General features: G+C 37.3%; 2 protein-coding genes across 2 annotated transcripts; both read left to right on the top strand.

The window, feature by feature from the left end:
- The first annotated feature begins 4,739 nt into the window (after positions 1–4,739).
- Positions 4,740–7,896, top strand: LOC146914050 (uncharacterized). Its single transcript, XM_085720989.1, has 4 exons — positions 4,740–4,855; positions 5,239–5,888; positions 6,007–6,010; positions 7,595–7,896. The coding sequence occupies exons 2-4, from the start codon at positions 5,244–5,246 to the stop codon at positions 7,879–7,881; spliced, it is 936 nt and encodes a 311-aa protein (XP_085577115.1). The 5' UTR covers positions 4,740–4,855; positions 5,239–5,243; the 3' UTR covers positions 7,882–7,896.
- A 4,526-nt stretch (positions 7,897–12,422) lies between these two features.
- LOC146914051 (uncharacterized) lies at positions 12,423–13,493 on the top strand. Its single transcript, XM_085720990.1, has one exon. It carries the CDS (start codon positions 12,423–12,425, stop codon positions 13,491–13,493), a length of 1,071 nt encoding a protein of 356 aa, XP_085577116.1.
- Positions 13,494–18,769: the final 5,276 nt, after the last annotated feature.

Here is an 18,769-nt window from a genome sequence, read left to right on the forward strand (position 1 = left end):
TGTGAATTTGGATTCCCTAGTCCTGCATTCACGTAGTTTGGACATAGGTGGTTGTTCGATCATGATGAGACGGTCCCAAAAAAATGCAGATTCTATTTTTAATATGAATTGATTGAACGTCTACAGGTGTCTTGATTGCGTGAATGTGGGGAATCCCTGACTGCATATATTGAGTAACATACTAAAAGGTTGAAATTCCTTTAGTACATTTAACACTAAAGATGGACTTGCGAGTGAGCAATGTTACATTAAAATGTGATAAGGCGAAATGGGTTGGTTCTTCATCAATTGTTGAATGTTTGAGCGAGTTCGCTTGGGAACAGTTCTGAGTAACCTTTTAAATTGAATGTTGTTGGAGTCACAGCCAATGCAATAGCAACGGACATACCACAAGTTCCACTACATACATACACATTCAATTTAATCATATTAAGTATAAGCACAAAAATATAAAATACAAAAAATGAAAGAAAGAAGAAAAGGAACATTGAATTGAATTAATGCATACCATTTGAAAAAGGCACTTCCATCAAGAGCACGAATTCGACGAATGGCGCAAATCCTTTTTTTAACTCTTATTCTTCTTTGTGCCATATTACAAGTAATGAGTGATTCATGATGAAAATAAACAAAACAAGTAGTGAATGTGTGTTTGCTTGTTGATGTGTGGTGTTGTTCAAAATAAACAGAAAAAGGGTACTAACCCTTCCTGCTATGAACCAAAACCTTTCGTGTTCTCTAGTTTTGGGACACAACATAATTTGATGGGACACTTTTGATTTTTTTGTTTTCGAAAAGAAATTGAGTTAGTGCCTACTAGCTTAGATTGATTAATTAAGTTAGGGGTACTAGTTAAGGACATTAGATAGTAAATTTTTATGAAAGTTTATGTAATCGGTGTATTGATAATTGAAAAGTTTAACATTTTAAAAAATAATTACTTGATTTAAAATGTTTAAAAGGTGTTTCGGGACACTTGTTAGTAAGACCATTTAGTCATTTATTTGAGTCGATGAGCTTTTTCTTCCTTCAATGTGTATGCACGTTGAAGGACACGTGATTTTTTTTCTCTCTTCACAGTGTCACAAATTGTATTTTTTTCTCTCTTCACAAGAAAATTTTGCTTTTTTTTTTTATAAATAAATGGTGACATGTGGCACTTTGTGGTTGGTCAATGTCTCATTGCATTAGCACTACAATGTCACTCAAGTGTTGTCCAAATGAGTTTTTAAAATAAATCTTATTAAAAGTAGGAGTAAGACACAACAAGAACAATATTATCCAATATAAAAAATTTACTATAATTTTATTTGTTAAAAACTTTTTGATTCATACACAACAATATCGTAAATTGTAGTACAATTTAAATGATAAAAGTTACAAATACATTTATTATTTCACAGATAGACTTTTTCAAACCAAAAAAAATAAATAAAGAACTAAACACTAATACTACTAATAATTTTATTAAATTATTTTATGTAAACCGAGTTTACATACACTACGTAAGCTGAGTTTACACAATTTATGTAAACTAAGTTTACGTAGTTTATGTAATCTGAGTTTACATAAACCGAGTTTACATAAGTTAAGTAAACTAACGTAAACTGATTTTACACGGTTTAAGTAAGCGAGTTTACGTAGTTTATGTAAACTCAATTTACGTAGTTTATCTAAACCTGAGTTTACATATACTACGAAAACCGAGTTTACACGGTTTATGTAAACTAAGTTTACGTAGTTTATGTAATGCGAGTTTACATACACTATGTAAACCGAGTTTACAATAAGAGTTTACACAGTTTACGTAGTTTATGTAAGTTGAATTTACATACACTATGTAACTGCGAGTTTACATAAGTTAAGTAAACTAACGTAGTTTACACAGTTTATGTAAACGAGTTTACTTAAGTTCATGTAAACCGATTTTACTTAAGTTCATGTAAACTAAGTTTACGTGTATGTTATTCCTCTTTAGAATATGTACGTAAACTAAATTCACGTGAGACCTATGTAAACGTAAATTACGTTACCCTTCTACGTAAAATTAAATCAAACAAATCGACGGACAAACGTGAAATTAACAATAACGATAAACATCCATGGTAAAATTAACAACATCAAATAAATCATAGAGCAAACGATAAATAGAAACTCGAAGAAAATTATGAAATTCACTTACTTGTATGAATCGAGTACGTATCAATGGATGAGATGTTGATTTAATTGGCGATTTTAGTAGGTATTGATTGCATATCCATGGCGGTTTGTGGGTGAAAAAGGGGTGAGGGTTTAGAATGATAATGAAATAAGGGTTTTTAGAAATTTACATGAAGAGGACAATTTTGGTATTATTGTAAAATTTTAAATAAATTTGGGTGTAACTAAAATTATATGGGGTGAGACTAGAAAGAGTCTTAATATTATCATAAATATAAAGTACGATAAAAGTTTCTTTTTGAACGCTATGGTGAAGATGGAATCGAAGCAGAATACATGATCATCACCATGACGTATTTGATGAAGAATCAAATGAGATTTAAAATCTGAAGATGGTAAGTATGGAAATGATTCAATAGGTAGAAGCTTAGGTGATTTGTTAGATTTGAAAACACCTTATTTGACACTTATATCATTTCCACAATTTTTTACTCCTCTTAATTGTAGTTCTTATAATTGTAGTCTCTATGATCAACATGGATTCAATAGATTAAAGTCATTACATCTTTCAAAATTCAAGTTCATACAAGAGAAGAGAACAAGGCCAGTTTGTTTTTCATTTTACTAATGTATCCGACATGACACTGTCATAATTAATTAAAATAATAATAATTGAGTGATGAGAATTGAGATGGTCATAAAAGATGGTCATACTCTTTTATATGTCTAAAGGACATTGAAGTGAATTTGATATTTCATTTTCTTCTCTTTACAAGACGATAAATGAGACATATCTTAAATCAACATCAACATTGTCCCATGTCATGTTTTTCCTTTATTCAATTATCCCTCGCATACTTAGTAACACAATCACATAAATCCAATTTGTCATTCATATGGTGAAACAAACGCTTGCGACGATTCTTTGGTGAATATGGGTTGTGATTTTATTGATGGTTGAATGTTTATGAGTTATATTAAGGATCAGTTTATTTGATAGTGGGTGGCATGATTCATGGATTAGTTTGATTTTTAATAAATAATTCATGAATCGATTTGTAATTAATTTCATTTTAAAAAAATCAAAATTTTCTATCAAATTTGTCCCTGTATACTTTGAAGTGACTTGGAACTCCACGTCGGTGTTTAACGTGACATGTTGGCACTATTAATGACGAGACTTGACAAAGAGACTAAATTGATTGAACTTTGTAAAATTCGGGGACATATTAACTATTGCGATTAATTTGAGGATGAAATTGACTGGTGCGTGCAAATTGAAGGACCGAAAAACCTATTCACTCTTATGTATAGGTTGATGTTCGAACCCTATACATGACAAAAAAAAGGTTGTTAATTTTCTTTTCTTAAAAGCTTATAAATCAACAAGGACATAAGTTCGGTTAATAAGGAGTTATTCCGTGAGGACATAAGTTCAACTTCTAATATCGGCGCTAAGTTTTTTAAGTCTTAAAGTATGCCTCGTCGAATTCTTCGCGCTCCAAGAGGACCTTGAATACACGTTATTGTTGCGGCATAACTAATCGGGTAGAATAATTTACACCATCATTATGATTTACTGGTTACATACGATGGAATTGTTCACCTCAATCTCTTATTGATACTAAACAAAATCATGGTTATTGGGATGAACAAACCTTACTAATTATTGGTGTTTTGATGTGTGAATTTATGGGTGTTGTGGTGGACTAGTGGTGTGGCGAGGTGTGGAATGATTTTGCATTATTTGATTTGGACAAAAAGGGAGGAAAAAACATGAGTTTTTATTTTTAAATTATTTTAATTCAATCGATAATGAACCGATTTTTTTATATTAAAAATAAAAAATTGCATACATGTGTACGACTCGGCTAAAGTTTTTTTTTTTAAGAAACTAAATTAGACCACCTAAATTGACACTAGAAGGAATCGAACCCGAAACTTCAAGGAGGAGCACACTCTTAGAACCCAAGTCAATAGCACTAGGCCAACCAAAGTGGGTTAAAGTTATGTACACCTATACATTAACTAGATCCATATTGAAGGGACCGACATTTTTGCAAAATGGTTATAGATAGAGTCAAATTATTTAAAAAGTAAAGGATTAAAATTGTAGCTTTGTGAAAATTGAAATTAAAATTTCATTATTTTTTTGTGTAAATTTGGGTGTCACCGCACGCAACTTGCGGAGACTAATCCCTCTAGCTTTCGGAATTCAAATGGACGACAAACTCTTCTTAAGAGTTTTAACGGCTGATTGAATGTCCAAGACCGAATTCAAACTCAATACCTTAATTAAATTAGAAGAGAGTTGTATCATCTCATCTAAGCGTTCTTGGGTATTAAAAGTTCATTTTAGCACCAAGAAGAAAAAAATTACATTATGGAGCAATAAAAATTCCAAAAGTTTTTTTTTTTTAAGATAAAAATAAAAAAAGAAGTTATTAAAAAAGAAAATAAATGGGTTAGTTATTAAAAAAGAAAATAAATGGGTTAGTAGGTGTCACAGCTTAAACCATCTCATCTTCATCACTGCCCTTTACACATTCCAGCGCTCTCTCTCTCTCTCTCTCTCTCTCTCTCTCTCTCTCTCTCTCTCTCTCTCTCTCTCTCTCTCTCTCTCTCTCTCTCTCTCCATTTCCGACCCATTTTACTCATTTCGGTGACAGGAACTTTCCGGTGGTGGTCAGGTCAGGTAGTGATTTCTCTTTCTATTTTTTCCCCTTATTCTTCGGTTATTGCATTTCCGACCCATTTATCAAACACTGATACGAAATAACTTATTTAATGTAATTAGTATGTTTGTTTGTACCTCGACGGACACCTACACACGTTTTCGATCAGAAATGTCGTCGGTGTTATTTCTTCCTTATTTACAATGTCGGTGTATAACCCTATCAAGCCAAGCACCCACACCAACATCCATAATAATTTGACAAAATGATATAATTCTATGTAATTGTTATGTTTGTAGATGGACACTGACATGTTTTCGATCATAAATGTCGATTCTACTGAACCTCTGTTTACCTGTTGGGTAATTTTTTTAGTTTTCTTTTTTATTTTTCTGTCACACAGGGAGAATGGAAAGTCAGCATTACAATGAGTTTGCGTACGTCGACAATCCTTTCAGTAAGTATGCGTACAAGGGAAATCATCTTACAAAGAGTGTTGTTGAGGTGGATTCTTGTCGTGCTAGGAAGGTCTTGTCTCGTTATTCTCAGAAAATCGAAGAGTGTAAAGTGGAGCATCCAGAGAGGGTCGTGTCTCCTTATTTTCAGAAAGTTGAAGAGTGTAAAGTGGAGCATCCACAAAGGGTCGTGTCTCCTTATTTTCAGGAAGTTGAAGAGTGTAATGTGGAGCATCCACAGAGGGTCGTGTCTCGTTCTACGAAGAGCATTGAAGATTTAGAACAGTTTAGGTATCAGAGTGAAAAAGTGTCAAGTCAGTGTGTTAAGAAGAGTGAACTTCCTCCTAAGATTTTCAATGGCTCTCGAAAGAGACCGAAAGTTGAAAAGCCTAGGAAATCAAAAAGAAAAACTAAACCTTTTCTTAAGGCTGATAGATGTAGGGAAGCTTACATAAGGAAAACACCGGATAATAATTGGGTGCCTCCACGTTCTACACCTCCTCTCGTTGAAAAGCGTCTCCTTCAAGAGTATCATTTCCGTGATCCATGGAGGGTGATTGTTATATGTATGCTACTGAACCGCACTAAAGGTGAACAGGTACATTTATCAAAGTATTTCTTTAGTTGCTGATGTTTTACTGTCAGTCCTGACTTTATTATGATACTGTTTCTTTCTATTTTAGTGATTAATGAATATTGTTTCTGATTTGCTTTAGAAAGGTTTACTGCTATTCTTCATTGTTTTGGCTTTCTAAAAGGTTAATCGTCTTTTGGTCGCATTGCTATAATGTCATATTTGAAATTTATCTTCTTGAGGTCTTGCTTAGAAATTATGATTAAGAATTTGGTGCTGAACTGCTGATTTTGTTAGAAGCTTGTTGATGACTACATGTTGAAAGAGATGCAAACCGTTTGCTTCAGTTGAGTTTTATTGAATAGTAGAAAACACAAGATAACATAAAAAGTAAAAATCCTTTTGAGTCATTTTGAATTCATCGTAAAGAAGAACAGTGGCACAGTGGCAGCCTTTTTCTCTTTTTTAAAGACTTACAATTGAACGTGAATTCTGCTCTGCAATACTCTGTTTGGACAGGTTTTATTGCATTTGCACATGTCGCTACACTTGTACACATGATAACCTTTTTGTTGTTCTGTAGAAAAATTTCCAGCATGTAAAATATTAATTCTAAATTAGTAATTTAGAAATAAAGAAGGATAATGTATTAGGATTTTAGCAGACTCTTGATTTGTTACCAAACAATGCCCAACATTTTCAAAACAGTTCCGTTTTGGATATAATGGCAGCATAGTATTAATGGAAATATCATATTCCAAACAGTTCAGTTTTGGATTTAGTGGCAGCTTACAATTAATGGAACTTTTTGTAATAACTGGTAATGATAGAATAATTTAGAAACTCTCTGTTCAATATATAACATTATTGGTGTCTGCTGAACATAATGTAATGCAAACAACTCTTTGCGACATTATCGGTGTCACTTTTATTACAAGAATCATACACGAGTATATCATAGAAATTTAGAGAAATAATGTTAATGTAGTTACAAGGTTGGTTCCTACCCGAGAATCAAGAGCTTGGTCTCTCCCTCCTAATTATTAATCCAATTTTGATCGAATCCTCCCTCCCTTGACCTATTACATGAATACATAACCATAACTGTCCTATACGTGATCACACAATAATAAAAGAATATACTAAAGGGGAGGAAATAAGTTACACAATTTCTGCTGTGATATGCTTTTGCGGATATTATTTTTATTCATCAGTTTAAACATGTTATTTCCATTTTCATGTTGCTTCTATATAAGCTTGTTGATGATTTAACTTCTTTTCTAATGTTATTAGAATGTACCATTAGTTCTTTTTTATAGTGACTGCCAATGAACACACTTTATGATGACATACTTGCCCCTCATTTTTGCCGTGATTTAACCATCGACTTTTTAGGGATGCCTCAGATTTAGGCAATGTGGGTCGTGTCCTTTTCACATGATTTTTTTTTTTCTTGATGCTGACTAACTTTCCCTTTTAACAGGGATATTTTGTTCATGACTTTATCTATAATCTATGAATGTCTCGAGTGCTGATATTTTGTTAATTTATGACATGATTTGATTAATGTCGGATGAGGTGGATGCATGATTTGAGAATATGTTAAATTAGGAAACTGGTAAATTTATGTCCCAACATCTTGCGTGTCATTGACAAGTGTTGCATTTTTGCTTTGGTTAAAACATCTTTTCTATGTGTTACGTTGCTCCTTTTGTATACCCTATTATGAGTTAGCTTCTTATTTTGCAAAATGCGGGCGAGAAAAAGTTTTAGCAAACTTTTTAAGTTATGTCCAAACGCAGAAACTTGCATGCAAGTACCAAAAGAGGAAATACAAGAGGTAATTAAGACATTAGGTCTTCAAGTGAAAAGGTCGGAAAGTTTGCAACGCCTTTCTCGTGAATACTTAGCCGGGACTTGGACGTATGTGACTCGAACTGCACGGTGTTGGCAAGTATGTGTGCTCTTTATTAACATTTTATATGTCAGTTTTTCATTTTTAACATGTTACTTTTAGGCTAAATTACAATTTTGGTCTCTCAAGTAGTTTGTTCTATGTGTAATTTCGGTTCCTCTAGTTTTTTTTAGTGATTTTAGTCCATTCATCCTTTTTTGTTTCTTTAAAACCCTCAAATTATTATAATAAATTGAAAAATGTACAATTTGAATTGTTTAAATTGAAAAATGTACAACCACGATATAGAGACGATGTTTACGAGTTTAGTTCGATTGTCGACGTATTCTATCTTTAAATTGTGACTTTGAGGATAAGTTTGTTCGGAGACAAGCGAACATGGTTGCTCACTCTCTATATCTACACAAGTTTTGAAATTTCTTAATTTTAAACTTTATATCTCAAATTCATCATCGAGCCTTAAATATTTTATAAAAAAAAAAGTAAACCTTAAAAGATTTATGTCAAATACAACTAATGGTAGGATTATATTTCTTTAATTTTTATAATCAAGGGACTAAGTTACTTGGAAAAAACCGAGAGGGGCCAAAATTGCATATAACATTGTATATTATCTTTTCCTTACATTGATTGATATCGGTTGTCGCTTTTAATCGGGTATGCGGCGGATGCATATGCAATATTTTGTACGAGCAAGTGGGATGAAGTTGTACCTCATGATCACAAGTTGAACGAATATTGGAATTTCCTTCACAACATAAAGGATACATTGTGAACATCACAAGATTCCCAGTGTATTTATCTACATTGGTATCTCTAATATTATGGTATATATTTCCTTTAATGGTCGGCTAGCTGCGGTGAAGGGAAAACTATGGTGAGGCATGGTAGTTTTTTTTTTTTTGTGACAAAAAGCCAATATGTATTTCAAATGTTGCAGTGGTTTAATCAAAGCTCTGACATATATGTTGGAGGATACATTCCTACAAACATTGCTTTTTGGACTGTTATATCAATTTACTCTTATTGAAATATTTGTGAACATGTTTTGCAATCTGGTTATTACAGATTTTTATTCACACTGATGATTTTAGACCAATTTATCTCGGGGTTTAGATGGATGGTTTTAAGCGCAACCTTATGGTTATAGGGATAATGTTCTGCTAGATACTGCCGAGTTACCAAACAATATTTGAGTTTGTACATAAAAATCAGATCCTAATGGGAATAGGATTCCCCGCATTCATCGGAATCATGCATTTTTGAATAATTTAAAATACCGAACTTGAATTTTAATTGACGTTGATGTCTTGTGCAATTTTTGACATATCATTACATGTATCGGCTTTAAAATTTCATCATTTGTAAATGTTATATAAAGTAATGTATTTATTATTTATAGTGAGTGAAATTTGTTCATCCCCTGCTATATTGTTCACTTTCCATCACATGACTCATAATTTTGCAGCTATTCGAAAGGAAAAATAGAAAGAAAAAAAAAGTAGTAGTGTAAATAAAATGAATAATGTATTCTCATTGTTTGTCATTAATTCATTATGTTCTTTTGGCCTTTTTTTATCAAGTTGTCTAGTGACTATAATGCCTTCTTTTTAAGGTGAATAAGTGTGGAATCCATAATTGGAATCCCGACCCCGCATATATAATACAATATCCCTGATAACCGAGTTATGTTTGTGGGCACAGTGTTCTTTTAGGCTTTTTGTACAATAATACTCATTTCTCTTCATAATAGCACTCGTTTTCGTTCATCTATTGCGCCACAATGGCGTCAAATGTGTGAGAACTGGTGAGAGGAAAGTTTTGGCATTGTAGTAAAGTGTACTCAAAACCCATATTGGCATAGGGATCACATTGAATTAAGATTTGATTTGGTTTTTTTGAAGAAAAATATAATTTAATTTGATCCGTGGTTAACTTATTCATCATTTTAAATGCATTACAAGAATGCACGGTTGCAAACAATCGACCATAGATATGGTTTGCACTTTGCACATTTTCAGTGGCAACATAAGCAATATCATAAGCAATATCATTTTCCTCATATTGGATTTAAGCTTATGCTCTAACGAACAAATTGTCAAGATTGGTCTGATTCTAGTTTCTTTTGAAAAGAGGTTTTCAGGTAATAGCCACAATTCTAGCAAATAAAACTTCATCCTTTCATCAACGTATTTTACTCAGATGATGTTTTTGTTGAAGTTTTCGATGTAGCTCCATAGTTCTTCTTCTTTTCCTTAGACGATGACCCCTATGATTTCATTAGTTCTGAGGTGTCACTAAGAGGCTGTAAAATGGGAGGTGAATTGCCAGCAGAGTACCTCCCAAGAGTCTATGTAGTTGGGTTGCATGTCTTTGTAGTGTCATGGTTCCTTCTTTGAGGGTCAAGGTGAATAACCTACATTTCTCAAGGTTTTGCGCTCCTCGGTAGTCGAGGATGGCTTCAATTTTCCCAGTGGTTCATCTAGATCATTTTTTTTTTAACCACACTTTCAACGCATTCTTTTCTTAGTTTCATTGCTCACTTGAGCGTTGGAGTGCTAATGTGTCTGCATGCACCTTTCGTTCCACCGCGAAGACTCATTGACATTGTTGCATCTCATCCATCCTCACCGGACAGATCACTAACACATTTGCTAAGAAGAAAAAAAATTATTGAGAAAGGGACATAACTTTTTTTATAGCAATTATGTGTCAACGTAATTCCGGCGAGAGATCTCGGCCACCGCGTCAACGTAATTTAGCGGCCACCGTCAACCACCTTTGCATCGGTGTCTTGTTGTGGTTGTGTGATATCCCTCGTTTAACAAGCTGAAGGCGGATTCGGAAGCGAGAAGGAAATCGGCCTACCGCAACACCAAATCGGGCGAACAACGGGGTTTTTCTCTGCTCTCGCACTCTCCGTTGGCCACCATTAAGGTTTCTTCAATTTGGGAATACGCAATCGCGCTAATGCCTAACGGTGTTACAAAGGTTGGGTCACGTAATTCTCAAACTTAGAAACTCTTACGGTGTTCTTTTATAGCAATTACGTGTACCGATTGTGTTCACAATTCTGCCTTCGCCATGTTTGATTGGCAAGCGAGTTGGGGGCTCTTGTTCGGTCCCGGTTTCGGTATCGGCGGGGCAACTCCGTCCCTCCGGCTATTGCATTAGTCAAGAAATCTGCACCGTCACCCCAAAACCATCATTTGCTCGGGCACTTCGTGGCCCTACTTGTCACTTATTCGGATCCTCTTCCGGCATCTATCTTTCGGGGGAAACGTTGTCAATTCACATCACTAAGGATGCCTATCTTCGAGGGTTGGAAGCTTGTAGAACTAATCTTCGGGAAGGCTAATGTTAAATAAAGGAGATAAAGCATACTCGTCCGAGAGAACTATTTTCTAAGCTTCGGACAACATGAAAGCTCTCGGCCCGGTGGAGTCTGCGCTCTATTGGCGGGGATTTTATGAATTCACCTTTGCTACACAAGAAGACTGCGCAAGGTTTGGGCCGCGAGGCTTGTCACTTTGAAGCCGGGAGTGCTCCGTTTATTTGAATGGGCAAAGGATTTCAATATTCACACGCAAAGACAAACACATGCTCGGGTTTGGATCCGTCTTTGGGAGCTACCACAAGAATCTTGGATGGAAATAACGTTGTATGAGATTCTTTGGGGCGGTTGGTACTCCGTTGATTATTGATCATGTTACCAAGAACCGTACTGTTTGGCCACTATGCTAGGATATTGGTAGATTTAGATATTTCTAAAGACTTATTCTATGAAGTGATGGTGGAAAGGGAGGGTTTTGCCTTTCCGCTTTCGATTGAATATGAGAACTTGCCGCGAGTTACGCACGCATTGCAAAAGTATTGGACATAATGTGAACTCTTGTCGTTGGTCGCATCCGAGGAACGGGGACAAGAAAACGACACGATTGACAATGGTAAGAAGATAATGCACTCACAAAGACAACAACCTGGATGGAAGCCTAAGGACAACCACGATGGTGTTGGGTCCTCTAAGGCTTTTGAAGCACCCCAACCGGAAAAAAAAAACAACAATGCGAACCTCCAATTGTGGAGACTCCATTTGAAGTAAATCGGATTGATGTTACTCAAATTGAGGTGAGTATTTTAAATAGGGTCAATCATTCACAAACTCATGAGATCCGAGTCCAATCCATCGAAACACGGGCAGCCACGAAAATGTATCACACTACGAAGATGACGAGACTAGGGATGAAACTACTCCGAATGAACAACGATCGGTCCCAACTTCTGCTCATTCTAAGGAACCTTTCAAAATTCCTCTACGGAATGTCACGACTAATATGGCCCGTCGGGGAGGTTGTTAAGAATTATGAAGAACCATTTCTTACTTTAGCTTCGATTTTCCGAATGTAAAAAATATTGTGGCCCGGCACGACGATCCGGTGGATCCGATGCTACAAAAGGAGATTGAGATGGTAAAAGATTCTTTATTAAAGGGTGCAACGGCGAGTTGTTCCTTTCACCCCATATCTCTCGAAGCGCAAAAGAAGCCCAGGTTGGCCAAGGCATCATATGCAACCCGCTCTCGGGGTCCATTACCAACCTCCCAATGAAGATTATTTCTTGGAATATTCGTGGAGTTGGTAATCATGACTCAGTTAGCTCTTGGTGAATTATATCGTGTTCATGGCCCGTCTCTTGTCTTTTTGGCGGAGCCAATGGTTTCTTTAAGCTCTGTTCCCGGCTGGTTTTGGACTCATTTAAGGATCACTAATCATTATGCGAACAACCGTGGTTCTTTGTTACCCGATCTTTGGGCTCTTTGGGGGGCCGACATTGACTTTGTGGTGAGGTATGACTCCTCACGGTGTCTAGTTTTGGAATATCTTTGTAATAATAAGAAAATTTATATAGCGAGTATATATGCGAGCACCAATTATTTACACCGGAGACAACTTTGGGCGGAGTTGTCGGGGTTGCAAAATTTTTATGTAGCTCCTTGGATTTTTGTGGGGGACTTTAATGCCATCTTGGGTGCTCATGAGAAGAGTGGTCGGAGACTTCCACCTACAATTTCTTGCAATGACTTTCTTGGTTGGACTAATGTGAACCTTTTGCTGCATCTTGATACTTTTGGTGCTCTATATACTTGGTATAATGGCGAGGTTAAATTCGATTCTATTGCCCTACGTCTCGACCGCGCAATTTGCAATGAAGCTTGGACGGATTTTTGGGGGACCACAACTTGCACGGCTCGGTCGGGAATCCATTCGGATCACAACCCTCTTTTACTACAAATGGATTGCAATTTACATAAGAAGCGCGGCTCTTTTAAATTTTTTAAAGTTTGGACCACTCATGAGGATTGTCGTCGTCTTGTGTTGGAAACTTGGAATAAGGCGGTGGTGGGAAATGGGATGCACCGTTTACAACAAAAATTAGTTCGTGTTAAAGAAGCTTTTAAAGTGTGGAACAAATCTATTTTTGGGGATGTTCATAGGCAGCTTGACCTCGCTTCTATGGAGGTTACTCGCATTCGGCACCTTATAGATGAATACGGTATTGATGATGATGACCTGCACGCTCAAGAGTTACAAGCACAATTACTTTTGACAAAAGCACTAAATTGTCAAGATCAACTTTTGCGTGAGAAGGCTAAGCACCAACGGTTTTTATATGGCGACGGGAACTCGCTATTTCCATCGGTTAGCGAAAATTAAAGTATCTTTTCGGCAAATTTCTATGTTGATGTTGGGCGAGGTGCAGCTAACGAGCCTAGTGATATTGAAAATCATGTGTTAGAATATTTCTAAGATATTTTTGGTGTGGACAATTCCTGCATTTCTAATGATTTAGTGAGCACGGTGATTCCTCATTTGGTTACCGAACATGAAAACTTGATGCCGATTGCGACCCCGGTGTTGATGAGATTAAAAGGGCTGTTTTTGATTTAAATGGTGATGGGGCGCCTGGTCCTGATGGATTTGGTGGACATTTCTTTCAATTTTTTTGGGATATTGTGGCTCCCGACGTCGTCTCCTCGGTTCGGGATTTCTTTTATTCAGAGTGTTATTACTCCGAACCTTAATTCTAATATTATTGTTTTAATTCCAAAAATGTACGGTGCTTGCTCGATGGGTGACTTTAGGCCTATTGCCTTAGCCAATTTTCAATTCAAGATAGTCACAAAAATTCTTGCGAAAGGCTAGCTATTATTTGCATGCGGATTATTTCCCCACAACAACGTGGGTTTGTTCGTGACCGTAACATTTCGGCTTGTGTAATTATCGCTTCGGAGGTTATTAACATGCGCCAAAGAAACGTTTTGGGGGTAGCATAGCTCTTAAGGTGGATATTCGAAGCGTTTGACACCATGGATTGGAATTTCCTTCTCTCGGTGTTAAATTCTTTTGGTTTTCATTCGGTTTTTTGTAAGCTGGATTCGTACTATTTTACTCTCTGCTCGTCTGTCTGTTTTGGTGAATGGTAGTATTGTGGGCTTTTTTCCTTGCAAGCGTGGTGTCCGTCAAGGTGACCCTTTGTCTCCCCTATTATTACGCCTAGCCGAGGAAGTTCTTAGTAGAGCCATCGAATTGAGCGGTTTCGGTGCATTGCGACCTATGCCTTATTGCAAAAATATGTTTACGCCAACCCACGTTCTTTATGCGATGATATCTTTATCCTGTTGTACGGGCACTCGTAAAAACATTAAATGTACGATGCGGTATTTAATTCTTATTCGAGAGGTATACGGTCGGTGGTGAGTTTTGAAAAAAGCAAGCTCTTCACGGGCGCTATGACTCCTAATAGGTCTCGTAATTTGGCTAGATTATCGGGATTCTCTTTAGGAGCTATTCCATTCAATTACCTTGGCTGCCCCATCTTCCGGGGTCGGCCTAGACGTGCTCACTTTCAAGCTATTGTCGATAGGATAAAAGTAAAACTTGCAACTTGGAAAGGACATCATTTAACGATTATGGGCGAGTGTAGTTGGTGAAATCTATCATACATGGTATGTTAGTTTATTCTTTCCACATCTATCGTTGGCCTAAAAATCTTTTGAAAATGTTGGATCGCTGGATTAAAAAATTTATTTGGAGTGGGGATATCTTTACTCGGAAAATTTGCATGGTTAAGTGGAATGTTGTACGTCTCCCATGGGACGCGAGGTGGGTTGGATACGAAACCAACAACTCTTATTAATGATTCCTTATTGTTGCACTTGAGTTGGAAAATGTATAGCCGGGACTCACAATGTGCCTCTCTTACGAAGCAACGATATTTTTGTAATGGAATTATTCGTCGACACTATATTAAATCTTCGGTTTGGCATGGTACGAAGCTTCATATGGATACGATCATTGATAGCTCCATCTGGATGATTGGCAACGGGGATAAAATCAATCTGCTGGTTAGACAATTGGTTGGGAGCCTCTCTTGCTTCTATTATGAATATTGACCCCGGCAACTTCGGGTCCCTTTCCTCCAAGCTATCCTCGGTTATAGATGCTTTGGCGGTGGCGCCTTCCTCCTTTGCTCTTATCTAACGACATGGTTGCAGCAAGCATTTCCCACATTACACTTCCATTAACGCCGTTATTGGATGTTACTGGTACGGACTCACACAACGGATGGAGGTCTCACCGCTAAGCAAGCTTTTCATTTTTTGCGTGGTCCTTCGCAAAATCTGAATTGGGCGTCCGGCATTTGGAGTAACAATATCCCCCCTTCTCATTCCTTCATTTTATGGCGACTTGCACACAAGAAGCTACCTACGGATGAACACTTGCGGTCCCGTGGATGTACTCTAGTCTCCATATGCGTGCTATCTTGCAAATCAGCGAAACATCTATTCATCTATTCTTCGAATGTGATTATGCGAGCTGCACTTTGGAACTGGATTGGCCCGCTTTTGAATTGCACTTTTCGGGTACGATCTGTTGCCGAAATTTTGAATTGTATCCCTGCTGCATGTTCTTCTCGGGTACAAGATGTTTATACTTCATCTATTGTTCACGTGATTCATGCTATTTGGTTGGCAAGGAATGCAATTCGGTTCGACGGCCGTAGGCTTCCTTTGCATACGGTGCGAATAATATTTTAGCCTCTGTTTCTTTGTCTGGATCTTTATCGAATGGTAATTGTCTTCCTTCGAGACACCAATTTGTTGGAAAATTTTCATGTCCCACCATCTTTCCGTAAGTTTAAGGATATTATCTCTGTGGTTTGGAAGCCTCCCACCGTCGGTTGGATTAAGGTAAATACGGATGGTTCGGTCATCAACTCGTCCGCTTATTGCGGAGGTATTTTCCGTGATCATAGAGGCACATTCATGGGCTGTTTTGCAAGCAATTTGGGTGTCCTTTCCGTGTTGGAGGCTGAACTGACAGCTATTATTATTGCTTTGGAAAATGCAGCAAGGTTTAATTGGAAAAACATTTGGGTCGAAAGCGATTCTTCTATGGCGGTGCTTGCTTTCAAGAACTCGGAGTTGATTCCTTTCCGTCTTCGAAATCGTTGGCATAATTGTCGTTTGGATATTAATGCTGTTTGTTCACATATTTATCGTGAAGGAAACAATTGTGCGGATAGGCTGGCTGCCCTTGGTCATGGCGTCTCGACTTGGCTTGGTTTGACGGATTACCGCCATCTGTGCTCTTTGATTTCTCTAGGGATAGAATTGGACTGCCTTATTTTCGTTTCCCCTAAGTTTTCTTGTTGTTTATTTCTTTTCCGCTTTCCTTTGTTTCGAGGGTCTAGGCCTAGTCCCCCCTCTTGTGTATTTTTTTCCCCTTTTTTTAATAATATATATGAAGTAGACGGCACATGATAGGAGTTCCGGTGGGGTGCCAACCTAGTTGGGATGTCTCTGGCCTCCTTGATGTCTTCCCTACTTCTTGCCTTATCCAAAAAAAAGAAAAAAAATTATTTTAGGTAGAAAAAATCATTTTTTAAGTTTTAAGATAAAGTTTTTAAACAATAAAGTTGTAAGATGTTCAATGCACAATTTTTAAGAAAAATTCATCAACAACCCTTAATGGCTTAATCTATCTATAGCTTTAAAATATTGATACTTTACAAACAAGTCATAGATACATAGTAACATCTCGTTAAAAAAATTTCATATAAATCTAAACAAATGAAATAATTGTGGTTTTTCATTCTCCCATCAATCTATAGATCTACAAACAATGAATTTGTTCATGTTTGTTGATATGTTTCACATGTTCATTAACTTGTTTCTGAGATAGATTCCATCTTTCAAATTTAAGTTATGTAACATCTTCTTCGCCTCTCCTCCCACCTTCACCAACACCGAACCCACCCTCACAACTCCCTCGTCTCCCTCTTTCTCTACTCCCCCCGACACCTTCCCTTCACTCTCGGCCCATCCTCACTTTTTTCTCCCTCTTCCTCGTTCTTCCTCATCCTCACCACCTCTCGTTCGCCCTCACCCTTACCACCTACACCCTCGACCCTCCTCCCTCCGGACACCTTCCTATCAAATCTAGCAAGCAACGCACGGACACAATATTGTCCGAAACACACCTTATTTACGTGGGGGTGAAGGGTAGGAAAGCAAGCACAAATGTTCGGCTTCGGCCCACAAAGCTTGTAAGGAAGTATCGGTCGACGGAGGAGGATTTGAATTGGGCTTTACGTGGGTTGATTGGTACGGTGATAGATGGTGAATCTATACCTCTTATTCAAAGTAGGGTGGAAGATGCGAGGCTTTAAGGATGTCGATATTATACCACTCGGTGCCGACAAGGTTTTTATTCACTCGTTATGCAGGGCTAACATTGTTCAAGTTGTTAATGAGGCTAGACAATTCTTTGATTTGATTTTTTCTAATTTAGTATCTTTGGAAGAAAGTGGTGTTACCTTTCCAAAGGGGAGCATGGATTCGTTTGTATGGCATACCACTTCATGCTTGGAATGAAAACTTTTTAAATTATGTGTATTGGAACGTGGTAGATATCTCCGTGCCGATAAGTGTTCTTTAAACGAGAGAAAGGTTTGACTATGCTCGAGTAATGATTGCCACTTCGTCGTTGGATGTGTTGAATGCGACGGAGCAAATCTGGTTGATGGTACGATGGTGGAGATTAAAGTTGTAGAAGAATGGGGTTTTAATTTGGGTGATGATGTATGTTTGTATGACGAAGATGACAAGTCGGTTTCCGATTCTCGGAGTTCATGCGGACAACCATAATGATATTGATCTAGATAACAATGTGAATATTTTGGCGGACAAAATCATTCAAGATTTAGTGGATGCGGAGGATGAGACCAGCGAAGATATGAATGTCAAAGAGAAGGTAAACGCGGAGACTACGGACTCAATTGAGATTCACGCAAAAAATGATTGCTCGAAGTAAGAGTACGGACGGTCAAAAGTGTGCTTCACCAAACATTGTTGTTGAGGCATTTCGTTACGGGAGAAGAGAGGTTCGAGTGGATCGGTTTTGAGGCGAGGTACGTAGTTCGGTTGCACCATTCATGAATGAAAAAAGTGCGGAAACGGGGAAGCAACGCAGAGACGGGCAGCGGCTGTTCACACGAGAGGTGGCGATGGATAAAAATATAAAAAGAAGTATTAAATCCACTTTGAGTTCGCAAGTTACAGCCGAGTCTTTCGATTCGGAGTCCTTGGAGTGTGGAGTGGTTAGAAAATATTCAACAAGGGGATATAGGGCTCATTTCGTCAAAGAAGAAGCGCCTTAGGAAAGTGGGGAAAGAATTTAATGAAGGCTGGTGGGAGATCAAACGAGAGGTGCTATTAAAGTAAAGGCGGGTGGCGTACTCCGTCATCAGGTTCTCACTTTAAAAAGGTGGCAAGATTACCAAGTAAAGATAGACAAGAGGTCATGAAGGTCTTTGCATAACTCTAAAATTTTGAAAGTCTTGAAACGAGAAAATTCGAAATAGCCGTAAACGTTTAAGGGAGAAAGTGACTAGGTCGTTGGAAGAGGTTAATAAAAGGTCTCTTAAT

The sequence above is a fragment of the Medicago sativa genome, chromosome 6, assembly GCF_051527215.1.
Source record: "Medicago sativa cultivar Bolivia chromosome 6, Bolivia_mono, whole genome shotgun sequence".
Lineage (NCBI taxonomy): Eukaryota > Viridiplantae > Streptophyta > Magnoliopsida > Fabales > Fabaceae > Medicago > Medicago sativa.